The 21765-nt window shown below is 43.8% G+C and overlaps 1 protein-coding gene across 5 annotated transcripts in view; it reads right to left on the minus strand.

The window, feature by feature from the left end:
* Positions 1 to 20720, minus strand: part of CEP162 (centrosomal protein 162) — a 100154-nt gene extending 79434 nt beyond the window's left edge. The window contains exons 1-10 of one of the 5 annotated variants that reach the window (XM_069974701.1): positions 20663 to 20720; positions 20383 to 20484; positions 18396 to 18531; positions 16121 to 16234; positions 12255 to 12377; positions 9209 to 9358; positions 7957 to 8143; positions 5925 to 5986; positions 3869 to 3960; positions 876 to 915 (exon numbers count right to left, since the gene is read on the minus strand). In XM_069974701.1, coding sequence (XP_069830802.1) covers positions 876 to 915; positions 3869 to 3960; positions 5925 to 5986; positions 7957 to 8143; positions 9209 to 9358; positions 12255 to 12377; positions 16121 to 16234; positions 18396 to 18531; positions 20383 to 20442 — 964 coding nt within the window. In that variant the 5' untranslated portion in view covers positions 20443 to 20484; positions 20663 to 20720. The other 4 variants (XM_069974702.1, XM_069974705.1, XM_069974703.1 and 1 more) reach the window with 4 other exon arrangements.
* Positions 20721 to 21765: the final 1045 nt, after the last annotated feature.

Consider the following 21765-nt stretch of genomic DNA (forward strand, 5'->3'; position numbering starts at 1 on the left):
TTTAAATTCTGGAGAACCCTTTTAACCAGATTATCTTTGCCTAAAAATAATAGTGGTATAGGTAATAAGCTTTTAGACATTAAAAGGGGTGAGCTGGTATGTACAATCCAAGATATGTGATGAGCTGCTAGATATCCATCTCCTATCTATCTATCTCCTATCTATCTATCGCCTATCTATCTATCTATCTATCTATCTCTCACTATCTATTATCTATCTATCTATCTTTATATCTATAAAGACCACCTCTTCATAGATGACCACCACTCTATACAGACCATTCCTCTATATATATATGGATATATATATCTGGCTGCTGTGTCTGGTCAGTGGTGTGTGTGTGTGTTGTCACTCCTCTCACAGTCCCCACTCCTCCCTCTCACAGTCCTCACTCCTCCCTCTCACAGTCCTCACTCCTCCCTCTCACCGTCGTCCCTCCTCATACGTTTTGCAGCCAGTGAGGGAGAGGATGGGGAGGGGCCAGCAGCAGCAGCGTGTAGGAGGAAGAAGCAGGAAGAAGATCCAGCCCTGGTCGGACTCGGCATCTGACAGCTGAGCGGGCCCCTCAGGAGCAGGGGCCCGCTATTCCCAGGTGCAGTTGCCCTCTTGGGGGCCACTACAGACATGTGTTAAGGCTGTCTGCAAAAGCAATAGCTTTTGCAGACAGCGTTAACTGTCTGAGACCTCAGTGGGCCCCTGCCTGAGTGGGCCCGGGGGCGACCGCCCCCTTTGCCCCCGCCTATTTTCGCTACTGACCTCTATGTTTCGGCCACTGGGATTTCTTATCACTAAGACAAGGTTGCACCTTTACTTTTTTTATGCAGACTTTAGCTGTGGCAAATTAAACATTTTTGTTCATTAGTCAAGTTTCTCACCTTTGGCAAGCATTCCGTGTTTTTCTTCTGTTTGAGGAGTCTTTAAATGAGAAGAAAAAAAAAAAAAACATCTTTCAATAGAAATATCAAAAATAGCTGAAATAATCCATTGTAGAGAAATAGTCTGTGAAAACCATAAATAATGGATTAACTTCAAAAAGGGAGTATTTACTATTGCAAATGCACCAGACTTTTAGGGTAATTTACCTTATTTGTTGTTTTTTCACCTACATTTTTTCATACTTTTGTGCCTCACCAGAAAAAGGAGCATGGCCTACATGCAACACTATGTTCCCTAAAGACTGGCCATTTTAGGTTGCACTAGGGCTGGATGATTAAATAAAATGAATTCAATTGAATCACTCAGATGGGGCTGTGATCAGACTGGAGAAGAGGATGAAACTTGGGGGCTCAGATTTTCTTGAACCTAAAAGTGTGAGGCAAAGTCTTATCCTTTTACACTGCAATTCCTTAACATATATCAGACCTGTCCCTTATAGCTCTGTTCTGATCAGTATATGTTAAAGAGGACCTGTCACCCCCCGTGCCGGGGTGACAGGCTCCTGACCCCCTGCTAGATCCCCCTATACTCACCTAATCGCGCCAGGTCCCGCTTCCTGATGCGGTCGGGTCACGGAGATTTCAGCTCCCGAAGTCCGACGCTCATAGAGAATGAATGGGGAGTCCGATGCTCCGTCATTGTCTATGGGCATCGGACTCTCCTATGAGCGCGCGCCGGGCTTCGGGAGCTGAAATCTCCGTGACCAGACCGGATCAGGAAGCGGGACCCAGCGCGATTAGGTAAGTATAGGGCGCTCTAACGGGGGGTCGGGAGCCTGTCACCCTGGCACGGGGGGTGACAGGTATCTTTTAAAGGACAACTATGGGGAGAAGTAAATATGTAGGGTGGACAGAAGGCAGTGATAAAGAAGCTAAACTTACTTATACCAGTGGCCCTGCAGTGACGCTGCGCTGCAGGGGCACAGAGAGAGGTAACTTTAACTTATTTTTTATGTTCCCACCACCCCTGCCCGCCCTGGATATTTAAATTATGCCTGGAATTCTCCTTTAAGAAAGTGCTGTGTCTTGTATCCCAAGTCTGAAAAATTATTGGCCATTGTACAGCCTTAGGGCCCATGCACACTAAGTAAAACAGCCAGAATAAAATGGGATACCTCATTCTTTGCTGTCACAAGCATATTCCAGAAATACATACCCTAGCTGCGGCCCCACTTAAACATACCAAAATACTTGAGTTAAGGGACTAGTGGTAGAGAGGGAATGGATGCCAGGTTGTTGGTTACAGAACTATTTTACTTTGACTTTAAGGGCCAGTTCACACTGAGTAAAGACGGCGCAATTCCGCGGCGGACCTTTCCGCCGTGGAATCAGGCCGTGCTCCGTGTGCTGCTGTAAGTGAATGGAGAGGGTGCGCGCTCATCCGCTGCCACTGCTCTCCGCTCAAAGAACTACCATGTTACTTCTTTGAGCGGAGAGGAGAGGGAGCGGACGAGCGTGCGCCCTCTCCATTCACTTACAGCAGCACACCGAGCACGGGGGGATTCCGCGACGGAGAATTCCGACGATCTTGCTCAGTGGGAACTGGCCCTAAGGCCATGTTCACATGGTGTAAGGGCCCTATTCCACCGGACGATTATCGTTTGCATAATCGTTAACGATTAACGATCTCAAACGACCGCTATTGCGAAAGACCTGAAAACGTTCGGTCATTTCCATGGAACGATAATCGTTACTTATGATCGTAATTGCGATCGTTTCTCTTCGCTATTTATCCGCTATTGCGTTCGTATATATTGCGAACGACCGAACGATGTCTTATTCAATGTGAACGATTTGCGAACGAGCAACGATAAAAATAGGTCCAGGTCTTATAAAGCGATCAACGATTTCTCGTTCGGTCGTTAATCCTAACTGCATTTCAACCGAACGATTATCGTTCAGATTCTAACGATTTAACGATAATCTGAACGATAATCGTCCGGTGGAATAGGGCCCTAAGAGACCGGCCGTTCCGTAAACCGGCCGGGTCACTGAAAAGATCATCCTGGTCGGTACTGCAGTACCGACCAGATGATCTTTACGGCTGTAGAGTTCTGATGCGGGAGCATGAGCGTGCGCCCGAATTAGAACTTCCCACTGCATACTATGAAGCAAGCGTTCGGAGCCGCTCGCTTCATAGTGTGCACCGACATGGTTTCCTATGGCCGATATCCACTGAATAGCGGCCACAGAAAACTGACATGTCAGTTCTTCGCGGGGCAACAAGGGATCCCACCCACATCGTATATGATGTGTATACGCTCCGGCCGGGATCCCATAGACGCCAAGGCAATGTCTGTTTTCATTCAAAGTACGGCCATTGTTGCCGACTGCAACAACGGCCGTACTTTTATGTTGTGTGAACATAGGCTAAGGGTGCGTTCACACAAAACGGATCTGCAGCGGATCCCTGCCCATTTATGGGCAGACAAACTTGCAGCGTGATGGACATCCCGCTGAATGTTCGCAGCCCACCTCGTTAACCCCCCCGCAGCCGGAGCGTAAACATCACCTGCTCCAGGCGCCTTCACGTCCCGCTTAGCCAATCGGTGTGCTGCGGCGGGGCAGCACACTGATTGGCCAAGCGGGACGCGCCGGGAGTCCCGAAGCAATTTGGAGAGCGGAGAAGGTGATGTCCTCCCTCACTTCAGTGGGCAGGGTTAGAAGGCTAACCCAGCCAATTGAAGAGATAAAGGACACGTGATCCCGACACGGAGGGTGGGGGCCAGGAGCAGGGAGCGGTGTCGGGGGGGATTGAGTTTTCATGATTCTATGCGTTTGGTGGGGGTGAATGCACCTAGAAAACAGCAAAACTGGGCAGAATCAGTAATATATTAATATTGGAAAGAAGGAAAGCTATGGGTGGGCAATGTATTAATGCAAAAATAATTTTGGGGGGAATACCCCTTTAAGCACTAAAGTAGAAGTCTAACCTGATTATTTGACTCCACAGGATCATCATTTTCTTTTCTGACCAAATGACTGTTCAGTTCCGTCTCATCTTCAAAGTCTTCACTATAATTTACTAGTGATTTAAGATAATAGACTTATTATATACCTACTGTTAAGTGGTTTGCAATCATTTCCACAAAGCTTCTCAGAAGAAAATGTGCTAGATGGGAACTGTAAGAGCACTTCATTGCCAATTTTCATCAGACTGACTACAAAGCCCTTCAAGGAACGCTTTACGCTTACAAAAACGTATTAGCAAGGCACTAGGAGTGAAAGCTGAAATTCCCAGCAGCACCTTAGATTAATATCAGAAAGCTTTCACTCATTTCCTATAATTAAACTATACTAGGAAATTAATAACAATGCAAAAAGGTCCCAATAAATCCCAATAAAGGGCTTATTCCCACGTCCTGTATATTACTGATGCTTTGGACGGAGATGCCCTGTAATGGAGTGTTCCCCAGCCATGCAGAGAGCGGGGCTGCTTCATTACAGTGCTGTGGAGATTCAAACAGTTTCCCAGCTTCCGGCATGATGCTGATACATCATGCTGAGCGGGGGAACACTCCATTACAGGGCTTCCCTGACCGTAGCATCCTGAATATATGGGACGTGGGGATAAGCCCAAACATCTAACTCAGACTTATTAATACCTTCCCTCAAAAGGACATTACTGTACATCCAAATTGCACGTAATTTAGTACAAACGGAAATACAAGAGCCTTTTAGATAACACTTAGGCACTGTCTACTTTATTACATGCAACGCCCAGTGTATTTTACAAAATTTTACAAATAGGTTCACACTGCGTTTTTGCAATCAGTTTTTTTCACTTTTTTTTGCAAAAAAACGGATGAAAAACTGATGAAATAAAACGGATGCCTTTTGGTGCATCCGTTTTACCATTGTAAAAAAAACAAAAAAAAACAAAACAAAAAAAAAAAACGGATCAAAACGGATCTGTTTTTTTCTAATGGACACAAAACTAGTGTCAGCTACGTTTTTGTGTCATTCAAAAAAAAAAAACGGATCCGTTTTGATTCATTTTTTTTACAATGGAAGTCAATGGAAAAAACGGATGCACACAAATGCATCCGTTTTTTTCAACCTTTCTTTGCAAAAAACAGATGAAAAAGACGTATTGCAAAAACGCAGCCTAAGCGCTGCACAACAGTATTTTTGAAACATAACTGGACGTCCACTGTAAGCGTGTCAGAGCTCTGTCTCTGATGGACAGGACAGGTTTTACGCCTCTGAATAAACATGAATATTGCTATTCACCAACAGTAAAAAAAAAAAAAATCCAAACAAATCATTTTAGCTCAATATTGATTGCTGACCCATTTGGATGTGTCCTGTAATAAAATTACGTTGACATTAATGCAAAGGACGGGTCAAAAAAAAAAAAAGTACTGTGTGTGAATTAAAAACAATGGCCGTTAATAATTGACATGTTCATTACTTCTACGGCTCCATCAAGTGCTGTTGTTCACTACCTTGTGTGTACAATGATCGTTGTTTGCATTGTTTGGTTAGCTTGTATCTGTTTTCCAGGCAGCCATAGGGCTTTATCCAACTTCAGCAGCACGCATGAGTTCGAATAAACTCAAAGTTTGCTACTTTAATGCTCAAGCATGTTTTTCTTTTCTCATGTTTTTTAATGTACCAGTCCTTAATTTTTCATGTTTTTGTAAAATAAAAAAAAATAAAAATTAATTAAATATGGCTCAAGAGGGGAAAAATAATCTGGACCACTTTTTTTGCTTTCCCATGCTTTAGCAGGGGATTTTTGTTTAGAAAGGCGCATGAAAAAGATCTGCGCCTTTTTGTGGGAGGGGGATCCCCACACTTTATAAACAGCCTGGGGCCCATGGTATACTTAATCTGCTTCTGAGTAAGCATAAGGATTAAAAAATAAAAGAAATACTGTTGCTGCTACTATTTTCACTTGTAAAACAATCTTCATTGTCCAAATTGCAAAGTGAAAAATGTTACATACAAATGTTTGGATGGTTTGGAATATAAACTACTGTTTACCTGACACATCTTTACTTTCATCCTTCTGTTCACTCTCATCTGCCTCAGCATGGTCATTATTTCTAAAGAAAAAAAAAATAAAATAAAATATAATATATCACATAATACAAAATATAGAAATACATACCATACAAAAACCAGGACAGAACGCGCATATAATGATGTAGGTCAGACCTGTCTCCATTTCTGTTCTTTCCACTAACTCACACTATTGGGTCTCAGTTATCAAAAGTGAATAAAATAAATGTTTACTCTGTGGTCTTAGCAATAAGGACACAGCTTTTATTTCTTAAAAGAGAATCTGTCACTAGGTTTCATTTAGGGCAACATAAACTAGTGACAGAAATGCTGAACAGAATGGCGTATTACATTATTCTGTTCAGCTGTTCCCCCTGATATACAGAAGAATGGGCTTCATGTTGCTCCACACCCTCTGCCCTCCAGCTGCTGATGCTGACTGACAGTTGTCTGCCTATACACATATAATAATATTATAATTATATAATACATAAGACAGACAACTGTCACTCAGTGGCCGGTGAGCAGAGGGAGCTGATGCTCATGAATATCCAGGACTATTGAGAATACACAAATCATGGAGAGGACTAGTGTGCGGTGCTCAGAGTCCTTGGTTTTCAGGAAGATATTTCAAAATCAACTGCACAGATCATAATATATATATTTATTCTTCTCTGTCACTAGATTATGCTTCTCTTGAACAGGAAATACCTACTTACTTTAAGCTGCTCTGTCAAATGAGAGCTGCACAATGATTGGTTGTTAATGGCAACAAACTTTTTCTTTTGGACATTTGATTAATCTGTCTCACTGAAGTTATCATAATCACCATTATTACCAGTAATTTGGGTGCATTTATTTATTTTATATGGGTCCAAAAATTAAAGGTGTTAACCGGGAATTAAAAAAAAAAAAAAAGTGTATACTCCACTGCAGTTGTTGTTTGGTCCTTTGGGCTACTTCCTAGTTGCTGATGATGGATCTTTCCTGCAGTCACTGGCTGCAACAGTGTCCTGCCTGAGTTAGTTCTTGGCTGAGAGTCAGCTGCAGGGATTTGGGTTGGGTGAGTATATGTTTTTTTTTTTGTTTAACCTTGCCCTAAATAGATCAGCAATTGCACTGATCTCAGTCATTAATTCTTCTAAATGCTGTGGTAAGTATCGATCTCCACTGGGCTCCCAATACTAGGGTGCGTTCACACGTACAGGATCCACAGCAGATTTAATGGTGCAGATTTGATGCTGTGTTCAGTTATTTAGATTAAATCTGCTGCGGATCTGGTACGTGTGAACATATCCTCAAAGGTCTGGAAATCAGCTAGTGCGCAAGTGCATCCAGCTCCATGAGGATGAAGCATGTAAGCATGGTCCTAGTCCCAGCTTGCCTAGAGGAGTGGAGTTTGACACTATAGACCTCTTACAAAAGTGGCCAAAACACCCCAACTTGAAAACCAAAACATGTACCTATTTATATAATTACTAATTTTATACTTAAAGTGACAACATAGTATACATGTAGACCACTAGGGTTAGTTTATTAACCACCAGGGCCCTGTAGTATGTACTGCACATCCTATGTGTCACAGCTACACACCTATTAACTATATGGTGCCTTTTGTTTAAAAATACATTTTATACATTATTTTTAATCGGATTAGAGGATTACCTTTCACTACTTACTACTGTTATTTGGTAACTATACTGTATATGTTCTGTAAAGCATAAGAACTCTTCATTATACTTGGCATATACATTATGCTTAGCTGTCGTTTACAACGATGATAAAGAGACTGTGTGATATACAGAAAGAAGACAGACTGTCTATTATACAGATAGAAGAGGCTTTTGGCTGTTTGGCAACAGCAGCAATTGAGGAGTTGATGTTCATGCAATTCTATAGGAATATATATATGAAAGTAGGGCCCCATCCTTTTACATGTGCTGAATTAAAAAAAGAGACCTGTCTAGATAACACAATTAGACTTCTGACATTTTTACATAGCAAAAAACCTTACCGTATATAAGCTGTAAGTTGTGTTGAATCCGTAGAATCCAGTTCTTTAATTAACTTAGAATAGTCAATTGTAGATGAAGCACCTTTTTCGAGTCTGGCAAAAAATCTTTCCTTCTCTTCTTGTTCCTCCAAAGTATCAAGTCCAACTCCATGAAAAGCTTGGTTTGGTCCAGAAGCCACAACTGATTCTAAAGCACATAATTCAGTTTGGATAATAATAATAATAATAAATAATAATAATATAAAAGGAAACCAATCTGCACAAGTGTGCTGATGTGGTCTCCTGCTGCACAGTATAGCTCTGCTGTGATGCGCTGCATCTGCAGGGGTAGCTTTACAGTAAGGAAAAAGTAGTTTTATTCCTCAGCGTTATAGGAGGGGGCAGCGACTAGTCATCGGGGCCCAAGTTTAGTCACGGTTCTCTGTCTGTCAGCACGGTGTGGGGACAACTGACAGGCAGAGAGATCGATTAGTGGTCTCTCTGTCTGTCAATCATCTCCACAATGCAAGTTGACTGGCAGAAAACGGTGACTAGTCAGGGGCGGCTCCCCAACCAGATGACTAATTGCCACCCCTCTCCCGTCCTCACTCGGCAGAACTATAACTACTATTTCCCCGTTGTAAAGCTACCACCACAGACGCGGCTGGTAGGTTAGGTGGGAGCTGCAGAGCTATACTTTGCGGCAGGGAACCATATCAGCACAATCATTCCCTTTAAAGTGACTCTGTACCCACAATCTGTCCCCCCCAAAACCACTTGTACCTTCGGATAGCTGCTTTTAATCCAAGTTCTGTCCTGGGGTCCGTTCGGCAGGTGATGCAGTTATTGTCCTTAACAACTTTTAAACTTGCAGCCCTGTGTCAAATTGGCGTGGCCTAGAGTGTGTGTAAGCTAGGCTTGCACCGCCTCTCTGTCCCTCCTCCCCACCCTCCTCATCACTAGGAATGCCCCAGGCAGGACTTTTCCTATTCATTACCTGTCTGAACATTGCCTTAACATCTTCAAGACAGAGCCTTTGGATGCACAAGAGATGGAGTGGTGCCGTGCCCAGAAAATCACCCCTCTGTCACCAGTCTGGCTGCTCTTGTATCCTACTGGTATTACTGTACCGCCTTCTCTGCCTCTCAGATCTTGCTGCTGTCTGATGTTTTTATAAACAGGTCCTCTTTAAGTAATTTATGAGCAACAACAATTTATCGATCCCAAGTGTCTTAATATACTAAATTCACATTGGAACCTTCTATGTACTCACCATCAATCTCCAAACTGTCCTTTTCTATTGATGTAATGAAAGGATCAATCGATTTCTGCATTTCTTCTACATGATCATCTTCTTCTACTTCCTCAATAGGCTGCGATGTACTTTGCGATTTTAAAAAGCTGCGGCTTGTCCGAGCCAGTTCTAAAGAAAATGACAATATATACACATTTTACTTTTTTGCATTTTATTTGTATTGTTTTTATGCTCTGCTCTTTAATAGATCAATGTTCTGAAATCGGGTTTTGACAGCTATGCAAAATTAACTTTTAGTCGCATTTCACCTGTAATTCCGTTCACCACGACATCATTATTTGCATGCACATAACATTAATATTTTAAACCAGTACTAAAGATTGCTGTGTTAGGGGTGTAAATATAGACAATATGACAAATCTTATATAGTACAAGTAAAGTACAATTGATATTGCAAAAGAATAAGAGCTCATACGGATCTGTAGGTGGAAAAAAATGAAAGCGCTATGGCCTCATAAAGCACAAGTGCAAAAATCGAAAACTGGCTGTCCTTACGGGGTTAAAGTGTCACGGTCGTGTAGTACAGACGATTTTAAGAAACTTTGTAATTGGGTTTATTAGGCAAATATGCCATTATCTGCATTCAAAAAGACTTTCCCCTGCCCCCCCTCTTCCTCCTCTCTCTCATTCACTGCTCATTATCAGGAAATCTCGACTCTTTTACATCAGTCGGGTCCTGTCTGTTCTATGGAGAGGGGAAGGGAGATTAGTCGCCAGCAGAGAGCAGAGAACAAAGGATTACACAGCAGGAGCTGCATGAATGCCAGTATTCAGAGGTCAGTGCTGACTTAAGAGGAGAGAGCCCAGTGATGTAGCTGTAAATTAACTCTTTGTTGTCCTGTTTTGGTGCCTCATCTCCCTCCACCCGCTCCATAAGAGAACCATGAAGACAGGGGGGAGAGCTTCAAACTGCTTTCTCATGATAAAAATGCATTTTTCAGCTAATAAACCCAATTACAAAGTTTCTTAAAATGGCCTGTACTATTGATCTCTGCAAAAAAAACAAAACAAAACAAAAAAAAAAACTACAGTGACACTTTAATACCTTTCCGTTTAATCTGCAGGCTTGTTATTATTATGATAATCAGCAGCAGTTCAGTTTACTGTAACCCCTTTCTTGCGGTGCCGCTGCTGTTTCTATCTTTTCTACTCATAAAGCTCTTTGCATACACAATACATCAATCCTGCCAAACACACAAATATACATGCCATCAATAGTACTGTACAGCGTAAATCATCCTCCAGCACAACACCACCCTGTTCAGTCCACTTCATCAGAACTGTGTTATGGCAGTGCAGAAAGAAATAAGTGCTGTCCTGGGCTTGAACATAAAAGTATAAGGGCAAGGAAGTGCAATTCTGCTGGCAAACAAAGCTGTAACCCTGCCTTCAAACGAATTCTTAACAACAGTAGTAAGAGCATTCAAATTATACTGTCACCACTCTGAGGGTCAATGTGATGACAATGTGATGTACAAGTGTATCATCAACAGGAGTCACTTAGGCCCCGTTCCCACTGAGCAAAGCTAGCGGAATTCCGCGACGGAATTGTCCGCCGCGGAATGCCGTTAGCCTCCCGCTCATAATGGGAGTTTATGGGAGGCGCGCGCTCCTGCCCTGTCCGCGCTGAAGAATGAACATGTTCATTCTTCAGCGCGTACAGAGCAGCAGCGCGCGCCTCCCATAGACTCCCATTATGAGCGGAAGGCTAACGGCATTCCGCGGCGGACAATTCCGTTGCGGAATTCCGCTAGCTTTGCTCAGTGGGAACGGGGCCTTACTGTAAAAGGTCGTAAATGTACGACGAGGTGACAGCAGGGGTACAGCACCAGTGACAGCCAGGCTTCTGAATTAACAGTATGTGCACACTACGGAATCTGGACAAAAAAAAAAACCTGTCAAGGATTCCGCAGCTCGCACCCGCTTGTGGACGCATTTCCGCCTGTGCCATAGACTCCATTCTATGCATGGGCGGAAATGTGCACGGCCGACAGAGTCCACTAGCTACGGAAACTGAAAAAAGTTTTCCACCAGGATTCCGTAGTGTGCACATACCCTAATGGCGGGGTCACAGTTATCCCATTATCAACTTACGGTGGCCATACACCTTCAATAACTGAAGGTTATCGCTCATCCATACACAGGAATGTTTAGCACAGCCAAGAGTTCCTGTGTTCTCTATGGGGAGCAAAATGTTAAGCTGTAGCACAAGCTTTGGCAGCGGCTTATACCTTAAAGTGACTGTACCACCAGGCCCAGGCTGAAGCACTGGAGGCGGGCCGACCCACCCTTAGTGGGAGGAAACCCCCGCCAGTCTATGAAAGGGTTCCATTGATTCTAATGGAGTCACGTCATGGAGGGGCTGGGGTTTCTTCTTACTGGGGATGGGTCGGCCCGCCTCCAGTGCTTCAGCCTTTAAGAACAAAGGGGTCGGGCGTTGATTTTCCATGAAGCTCAACAGCTATCTCCACCGACATCTATTAGTGGAGTGATGGGCGTGCCCCATACACTCTATACAGATGTTGGGTTCTGCTGTATTGGGAGGAGAAGCTTTAGCTGCAGGCAGAAAGCTCTGGTGGCGGCTTATCTCTCCAAAAACAAAGGGGTCAGGCGGTGGTTCGGTTGTATGAGGACCCTTAGATTCTGCAGTCAACAGTGACCTCAATATCTAGACGTTAAGGTATTGTTTGCAGAAATGTAGTTTTGTGTTGCTTTATTGTTATTACGGATTTACGCTTTAACAGGTTCAACACGGAGTTGGACTATGTGCTCTGCTTTCTAGTCACTAGTTCTCTAAAGAGTAGTTGCACTTGTAACCTCGGAAACCCACATGGTTTAGAACTGTCGACCTTCTCAGACAAAACTTTTCATAGCTAGAAAAAAACACTCTCCCCTAAATCTTTTCATGCAACTGCTTCCTGGGACACAAATAATAAGCTATTCTGTACAATGTTCTGCAACTATACTGAAAAATACCTTGAGAGCATATATTAAGTTATTTTACCATCAGGGCTTTCTGGGCTGTCAGAGGAAGGACAGTCATCTTTCTGCTTTGACTTGTCATACTGTTCCAATTGTATGCATCTATCCAGGCTCCTGTTAAGAGATGAACTACAGGGGTTCTGCTCTAGTGTATGGATTGGAGGTGGAAATATGAGAATAGGACAGGGAAAATAAAGGGCAGAAGGAATCACAAAAAGGCGAGTTAATAAAAGAAATAAGTAAAAGAAATACCTAAGCCTTTTATCTCACATTCACTAGATATCAGGCTTATAACAAGTGCTAAAGATGAATTTGATGTTGGAGTAGCCTTGAGGGTGCATTCACACCTACAGGATACGCAGCAGATTCGATTGTGTGTTCAGTTATTCAAATGAAATCTGCTGCGGAGGCGGTAAGTGTGAACATACCCTAAGGGTACGTTCACACTTACCGGATCCACAGCTGATTTTCTGCTGCGGATCCGAAGCAGATTTCATTTAAATAACTGAACACAGCATCAAATCTTCACCATCAAATCTGCCGCGGATCCTGTAGGTGTGAACGCACCATAAGGGTGCGTTCACACCTACAGGATCTGCAGCAGATTTGATGCGGTGTTCAGTTATTTAAATGAAATCTGCTGCAGAAAATTAGCTGCAGATCCTGTAGGTGTGAACGCACCATTAAGGGGTATTTCAAGTTGTATTAGTATTCTAAAAATCTGCTCAGCAGGTATACCTTCTTCACTCCCACTGCCATTCTCCTGGAGCTGGTCCCACTACACAGTGCCTCTAGTGTTTGGGGTTGGCACATGCCCTGCTCCTTCAATCAGCACCTGCAGCAGTGCTGGGAGCGAAGAAGGTAAGTATTAGAGATTAATTTACAGTAATATCAGCTGACTGCCTTTTAACTTCTCCTCCCTCCCAGACACCCAGGCTCCTCCCTGGGTGCCTGGAAAAGCTGGATCGAGTCCTTAGAAACTTCTCCCAGTTTCCAGGTACTGAATCCAGCTTTCCCCGGCACAGAGTTAAAAGGCAGCAGGGTAATAAGTGAACTGCCGAGCTCTCGAAGCGCTTCGCTTCGTTAATACTGTAAATACACTCATCTCTAGTAAGTATAGTTATTTTACAAAAGGAGAAAAGTCACATTTGGAATAATATAATACCCCTTTAAAGGGGTACTCCAGCAAAAAAAAAAAAAAAAAAAGAAAATCTTTCAAATCAACTGGTGCCAGAGATTTGTACTTTACTTTAATAAAAAAATACTAAGATTTGAAAGAAAAAAAAAACATTTCGCTGGAGTTTTCCTAAGCTTTTCCTAGGCACAGCTCCAGAAGGTTTCCCCAGGTAGGGGCAAAACAAATTAGGTTCCTTCCGTTTCTGCCTAGGAAACCCTGTGGAGGTGGGCAGTTTGCAGAAAGCCAAAGCTGTGTTCAGTAGCATTGGCTCACTTTAGGTTGGGCTTGGGTCCGGCTCAGAGAATCTACAGTATACAGCTCTGCGCAGCTAGACAGGATCTGTATATCTTGACCCCACAGAGATAGCAGCGGCAGTATACAAATAAAGCTTGGCGAGTGGGGGTCTGTAAGCAGCCAGAAGTGTTCTTATAGGTGATGATACCATACTTTACTTCACAGACAAGTCAGTTGACCAAGAAAGGACCACTTCCTCAGACACAAACACTTTCTGTCGGTCAGGCTGGTGATCACATGACCCAGATACAATAATGAAAGGACATGGATGTAGCTGAGCTGGAATGGAACAAAAAGGGTGATTTATGGGCTCATACACAGTCTATGGCCTGTATATCATCAACCTTGCTTTTGTAAGGTGATAAAAAAGCTAGATAGATTTAAGTATAACTGGGGGGGCTTCCACCCTTAAAGGAGAATTCCGGCAAAAAGTTTTATTAACCCTTTAAGGACATGGCCCATTTTCGTTTTTACGTTTTCGGTTTTTCCGCCTTGTGTTTAAAAGGCCATAGCACTTGCATTTTTCCACCTAGAAACCCACATGACCCCTTATTTTTTGCTTCACTAATTGTACTTTACAATTACAGGCTGAATTTTTGCATAAAGTACACTGCGAAACCAGAAAAAAATTCAAAGTGTGGTGAAATTGAAAAAAAAAACGCATTTCTTTTATTTGGGGGAAATGTGTTTTTACGCCATTCGCCCTGTGGTAAAACTGACTTGTTATGCATGTTCCTCAAGTCGTTACGATTAAAACGATATATAACATGTATAACTTATATTGTATCTGATGGCCTGTAAAAAATTCAAACCGTTGTTAACCAATATACGTGCCTTAAAATCGCTCCATTCCCAGGCTTATAGCACTTTTATCCTTTGGTCTATGGGACTGTGCGAGGTGTCATTTTTTGCGCCATGATGTGATCTTTCTATCAGTACCTTGATTGCGCATATACGACTTTTTGATCGCTTTATATTACATTTTTTCTGGATTTGATGCGACCAAAAATGCGCAATTTTGCACTTTGGGATTTTTTTGCGCTGACGCCGTTTACCGTACGAGATCAGGAATGTGATTAATTAATAGTTCGGGCGATTACGCACGCGGCGATACCAAACATGTTTATTTATTTATTTATTTGTTTACTTTTATTTAAAACCTGGGAAAAGGGGGGTGATTCAGACTTTTATTAGGGGAGGGGGCTTTTTACTATTAACAACACTTTTTTTTTTTTTTTTACACATATACTAGAAGCCCCCCTGGGGGACTTCTAGTATATACACTCTGATCTCTCATTGAGATCTCTGCAGCATAGATATGCTGCAGAGATCCATGAGATCGGCACTCGTTTGCTTTCGGCTGCTGCAGCCGAAAACGAACGAGTGCCGAGCCGAGGACGGCGCCATCTTGGACGCGTCCCCGGCCGGCATCAGTAACGGAGATCGCTCCTCCGGGACAAGGTCCCGGAGGAGCGATCTCCCCCACTAGACCCCAGGGAAACGTTGCCTCCGGTAATCGGAGGCAGCTGTCAACTTTGTCAGCTGCCTCCGATTAGCTAATTAGCGGGCACGGCGATCAGACCGTGCCCGCTAATAGCAGCGGTCCTGGGCTACTCGCGGCACCCGGGATCGCGGCACTTCAAAGCGGGGCCGCCGCGCGGCCCCGCTTTGAAGTGCAAGTGAGGACATATGACGTACGCATACGTCCTATGTCCTTAAGAGGTTAAAGTATTGTATTGCCCCCCAAAAGTTATACAAATCACCAATATACACTTATTACGGGAAATGCTTATAAAGTGATTTTTTCCCTGCACTTACTACTGAATCAAGGCTTTACTTCCTGGATAACATGGTGATGTCACGACTCAACTCCCAGAGCTGTGCGGGCTGTGGCTGCTGGAGAGGATGATGGCAGAGGGACACAGGGCACGGGAGGGACACTGAGCATCCCTCTGCCATCATCCTCTCCAGCAGCCACAGCCCGCACAGCTCTGGGAGTTGGGTCGTGACATCACCATTTTATCCAGGAAGTGACATCACCATGTTATCCAGGAAGTGAAGTCTTCATGCAGTAGTAAGTGCGGGAAAAAAAGCACTTTATAAGCATTTCCAGAAATAAGTGTATATTGGTGATTTGTATAACTTTTGGGCGGCAAAACAACGCTTAATAAAATTTTCGCCAGACTTCTCCTTTAAGTTCAGTGATCATTTGAGGTCTCAGCATCCGGGGTAAAGTTATGGAATAGGCTAGTTAAAGAAAACAAACAAACAAAAAAAAAAAAAACACAACACCTGTTTGTGTTGCCTACAACAACCCAACCAATTATCGAAAAGCTTCTACTTCTTATATTGTTCTGCTATTAAATGCTATACTGTAAATATGTCACTAATAATGAGCTAGCACTAAATAGAAGTACCAGTATGGAAGCTTGGCACAGATTTCTTTTTACCATCAGATCCACATTCGTCTGTATCAGTTATCACCCTGCTCTTTTGCTTCTTCTGTTTTAAATATGATCTTGGTTTATATTCTTAAAAGGAAAAACAGAACAAAGAAACAAGCAAAGATGACAGATAAGATAGACATACAGCTGACTTAAAGGGGTAGTGCGGCGCTAAGAAATTATTCACAAAATAACACACATTACAAAGTTATACAACTTTGTAATGTGTGTTATGTATGTGAATGACCCCCTTCCCCAGTGTTCCCCGACGCCCGCCCGTGGACCCGGAAGTGTAGTGCATTATACATACCTGATACGTGTCGACCCCTGTCCGCCGTCTTCTGACAGTGATGTAATCTTCGGGAGGCCGGCCGACCCGCTCCTGCCGTCCCTCATGCCGGCCCCCCTCTGCCGCGTCATAACTGTGCTCAGACGTGAGTGGCTGAGCATAAGTGTGCTCAGCCAATCGCGGCTGAGCAGCTGATGACGTGTGCCACGTCATCAGCTGCTCAGCCGCGGTTGGCTGAGCATAAGTGTGCTCAGCCAATCGCGGCTAAGCACAGAGGGGGGCCGGCATGAGGGACGGCAGGAGCGGGTCGGCTGGCCTCCCAAAGATTACATCACTGTCAGAAGACGGCGGACAGGGGTCGACACGTATCAGGTATGTATAATGCACTACACTTCCGGGTCCACGGGCGGGCGTCGGGGAACACTGGGGAAGGGGGTCATTCACATACATAACATACATTACAAAGTTGTATAACTTTGTAATGTGTGTTATTTTGTGAATAATTTCTTAACACTGCACTACCCCTTTAAAAGAAAATGGAAAAAAAAAAAAGAGGCACAACAGATGAAGAAAAAGGAATGAATTCAGCCAAGAGCTGCAACAGTGAAAATGATTTTACAAATGTTTCCTCCAACCTTTACCCCAATGTAAGGGGGATGCAACTTAGGGTATGTTCACATCTCGTTTTTGGCCACACATCAGGAATCAGTAAAAAAAGGATGCTGACGTGCAGCCCGGCGTGCGGCTGACGGCCACATTGACAGACTGACACATTATGTGACTATATAACACCTATAGGGCACAAAGAACCCATAATAATTGGAATCACACGATTGAATAAAGAAATAAATAACAAGCTTTATTGAATCTATCATAAAAACACAACACTAAAAACAAGGACCTGGGAGATGGGAGACCAGTGCCAGTGCTGCCACAAAGATGCTGTAGTATGCTGAACAGAATAAATACAAAGTGCCCATCAAAATACCACACATGCAGGTTTGCACAATCATAAGGGTCCCAGTCCGGACTGGGACCCTTCTGATTGTGCAAACCTGCATGTGTGGTATTTTGATGGGCACTTTGTATTTATTCTGTTCAGCATACTACAGCATCTTTGTGGCAGCACTGGCACTTTATTGTTTATTATGCATTTATGCTGACAGGTCGTCTTAATATTGATTACATGCACATGTACCTTATACCATTACATGTCCCAGCAGTGAGGTCTCCCACCTCCCAGGTCCTTGTTTTTAGTGTTGTGTTTTTGTGATAGATTCAATAAAGCTTGTTATTTATTTCTTTATTCAATCGTGTGATTCCAATTATTATGGGTTCTTTGTACCCTATAGGTGTTATATGATTTGATACAGCATCTTTGAACCGCCACATTCTCATATTCATTAGGTTTTCTCATTATGTCACTATGTTCTGCTCATTTGCCGGATGTACACTGCTTTTGTGCAGGACTCAAAAGCGTGGTCGCTTAAAGGGGCAGGGTCGCATATCTGCTGCGGGTATGTGAGCCCACAGGCCTTCATTATACCTGGGTCCGCAGCAGATTTCGCTGCAAACTCGCAGTGTGAAATCTGCTGCGGATCCGGTACACGTGAAGGCACCCTTAGGGTCCCGCTCAGCCAGTGTGCTGCCCCACGGCAGCACACTGATTGGCTGAGCACAACGTCTAGCCGGGATCCCCCGAAGCAAGCTGTATCGCAGAGCAGGTAATGTATAAGCTCCGTCCGGCAGGAGGTTAACCAGGCAGTCTCCATGGACATCCTGCTGCAAGTATGTCTGCCCATAGACATTACAGGGCAGGGATCTGCAGCAGATCTTGCTGCGAAATCACAGCGAGAAATCCACTGCGGATACTTTGTGTGTGTTTGTACCCTTACAAAGATTTTTCTTTTTTATATTTTTATGCAAAGTTTTTGTAAGGTTTGCTTCCTATCACAATACCTCCATCGTCAGAGTCATCATCAGTCATCCACCATGGAGAAGCATCTTTCTTTTTTGTTTTTTTAACTTTAGGTTTTCCAAGATTTTCAAGAACAGCTGATTTTTTCTTGCTGTCAAAGGAATCATCTGAAAGAGACTGAAAGGAAAACGGAAATATTAAAAACCCTCAATAATGTAATATCAAAACATAATATATACACAGCATCAAGCACTAGAGATGAGCGAGTTTATAGTAATAGGCTATGTTAACACTACATAAGTACCGTAGTAATCACGGACGTAATTACTACGGTACTTACGTAGTGCTGCCGCTGAGGGAATCCCGGCCGGAGTATATAAACATAGTATACACTCCAGCTAGGATCCCTAGCAGCGCCGTAAGAAACTGACACGTCAGTTTTCTGCGGCTGCTATTCAGTGAAAAGCGGCTGCAGAAAACCCTGTCAGTTCACATAGTGGAGTGTGCAGCCGCATCCGAATTCAGCGGCGCTAAAGATCATCCGGTACTGCAGTACCGGCCAGGATGATCTTTTCTGACACCGGCCGTTCCGTGACTCGGCCAGGTCACAGAACGGCCGGTGTCATAGAGTGGGAACATGGCCATAAAGCGTATCGCTTTGTTAGTTCGGCCTTTTATAAAAATGATTCGCAAAAAGCGGGCACTCCAAAATAGATGAAAAACAAGTGATTTATTCACAAATCAATGCGCAACGTTTCAATCTCTCAACAAGATCTTTTTCAACTAGTTTGGAGTGCCGCCTCTTCTCAAATTATTTGTAAATAGACAGATAGAGGTAATCCACCAATGTGTCTATTCATACTAAGTAAAACAGGCACAATTCTGCACGGAGCCCGCTCAGAATCCCACCTGCCTCAGTGTGACAGTGCGATGCCTCACCCGCGTCTCCACTCTCCACCCAAAGAATTGACAGAACTTGGTGGATCACCTCTCACTATACATATAGACAGATGGGACTTGGTGAATTACCTCTCACTAAACATAGACAGACAGAACTTGGTGAATTACCTTTTTCTATATACACACACATATATATATATATATATATATATATATATATATATATATATATATACACACACACACACACACAGCACTTGGTATAGAGAGAGAGAGAGAGAGAGACACCCCTATATAGATAGAACTTAGTGAATTACCTCTCATTATACACACATTATATATATATATATATATACATACACACAGATAGAATTTAGTGGATTACCTCACACTGTATACACATATATAGATAGGACTTGGTGGATTACCTCACACTGTATACACATACTGTATATAGATAGGGCTTGGTGGATTACCTCACACTGTATACACATACTGTATATAGATAGGGCTTGGTGGATTACCTCACACTGTATACACATACTGTATATAGATAGGGCTTGGTGGATTACCTCACACTGTATACACATACTGTATATAGATAGGGCTTGGTGGATTACCTCACACTGTATACACATACTGTATATAGATAGGGCTTGGTGGATTACCTCACACTGTATACACATACTGTATATAGATAGGACTTGGTGGATTACCTCACACTGTATACACATACTGTATATAGATAGGGCTTGGTGAGTTACCTCACATTATACACATATATAGATAGGACTTGGTGAGTTACCTCACACTGTATACACATACTGTATATAGATAGGACTTGGTGGATTACCTCACACTGTATACACATACTGTATATAGATAGGACTTGGTGAGTTACCTCACACTGTATACACATACTGTATATAGATAGGACTTGGTGGATTACCTCACACTGTATACACATACTGTATATAGATAGGACTTGGTGAGTTACCTCACACTGTATACACATACTGTATACAGATAGGACTTGGTGGATTACCTCACACTGTATACACATACTGTATATAGATAGGACTTGGTGGATTACCTCACACTGTATACAGATAGGATTTGGTCTGTTACCTCTTTCAAGAACTGTTCAAACTGCTCATCCAGCTCCTCCTTAGACAGGCGATGAGACATGGCCTCAGGACACACAGTACACGGGAGCTCAGGGAGGTAAAACTATGAAGAGAACAGAAGTGTAACCGGCAGCCTGACCGAGAACCCAACATCAGGAACTGCCACACAACACAACCGGCACTACACCTGTGTACCGGTAACCGGGACAACACAGCGCCGCCGCCCGCCTTCCCGCCCCCTCTAGTCAGGAACATCCAATCACCGGCCTTCCCTCACCCACCAACAGCGAACAGCGATCTACAGCTTTCCTGCAGCCGAGTGCCGGGACACGTGATTGGCTGGAGCCGCAGCGCCTGGAGGTGACGGTTGGGTAAATGGATTTTGACTGTTTCCTTTCCCTTGTAAGGACATGGCCGTGGTCACGTGACTGTGTTGTGGTCCGGGCTCCAGACACGTGATCACTGCCGTTTAGGCTGTAGGTTTCGTTACCGGGTTATATCTCCCTGACATTTTATATGAAGGCATCAATAACGGACACTGAATAATTTTTTATGTAAAAATTATTTATTTTTTAACTGAGAAAAAATTATTATAGTGCTTTTTCAAGCACTATATTGTAATTCCATTTCTCCTTCTTCTTCCAGCTATTCTTCTGTGACTAAGGCTGCCTTCACACCTACCGGATCCGCAGCGGGTCTCACATCTGCGGATTTGCAGCTAGATCAGCTGCGGATGCAGTACCATTCACCCCTATGATAGCACATACTCGCAGCGGGATTGACATCCCGCTGTGAATATGTGCTTTAACCCCCTGCTGTCCGCAGCCCCGCCCCATCCCCCATCCCCGGCCGCATCAGCCCATCCCTGGCGCATCCCCCATCCCCGGCCACATCCTGCAGCCCGCCGCCGCCCCCATCCCCGGCAGCCTCACTGCAGCCACTCCGCCGAGCAGGTAATGTATGCTCTAGGCGGCGGGCTGCAGGATGCGACCGGGGATCCGGGTGGTGGCAGGCTGCAGGATACGGTCGGGGTTGGGGGATGTGGCGGCGGGGCTGCGGACAGCGGGGGGTTAAAGCACATATTCACAGCGGGATGTCAATCCCGCTGCGAGTATGTGCTATCATAGGGGTGAATGGTACTGGATCTGCAGCTGATCTCTCTGCGAATCCGCAGAAGTGAGATCCGCTGCGGATCCAGTAGGTGTGAAGGCACCCTAAGGGTACGTTCACACTTACCGGATCCGCAGCTGATTTTCTGCCAGTGACATCACCATGTTATCCAGGAAGTGACATTACCATGTTATCCAGGAAGTGACATCATCATGTTATCCAGGAAGTGACATCATCATGTTATCCAGGAAGTGACATCACCATTTTATCCAGG

Source organism: Dendropsophus ebraccatus, chromosome 6, assembly GCF_027789765.1.
Source record: "Dendropsophus ebraccatus isolate aDenEbr1 chromosome 6, aDenEbr1.pat, whole genome shotgun sequence".
Lineage (NCBI taxonomy): Eukaryota > Metazoa > Chordata > Amphibia > Anura > Hylidae > Dendropsophus > Dendropsophus ebraccatus.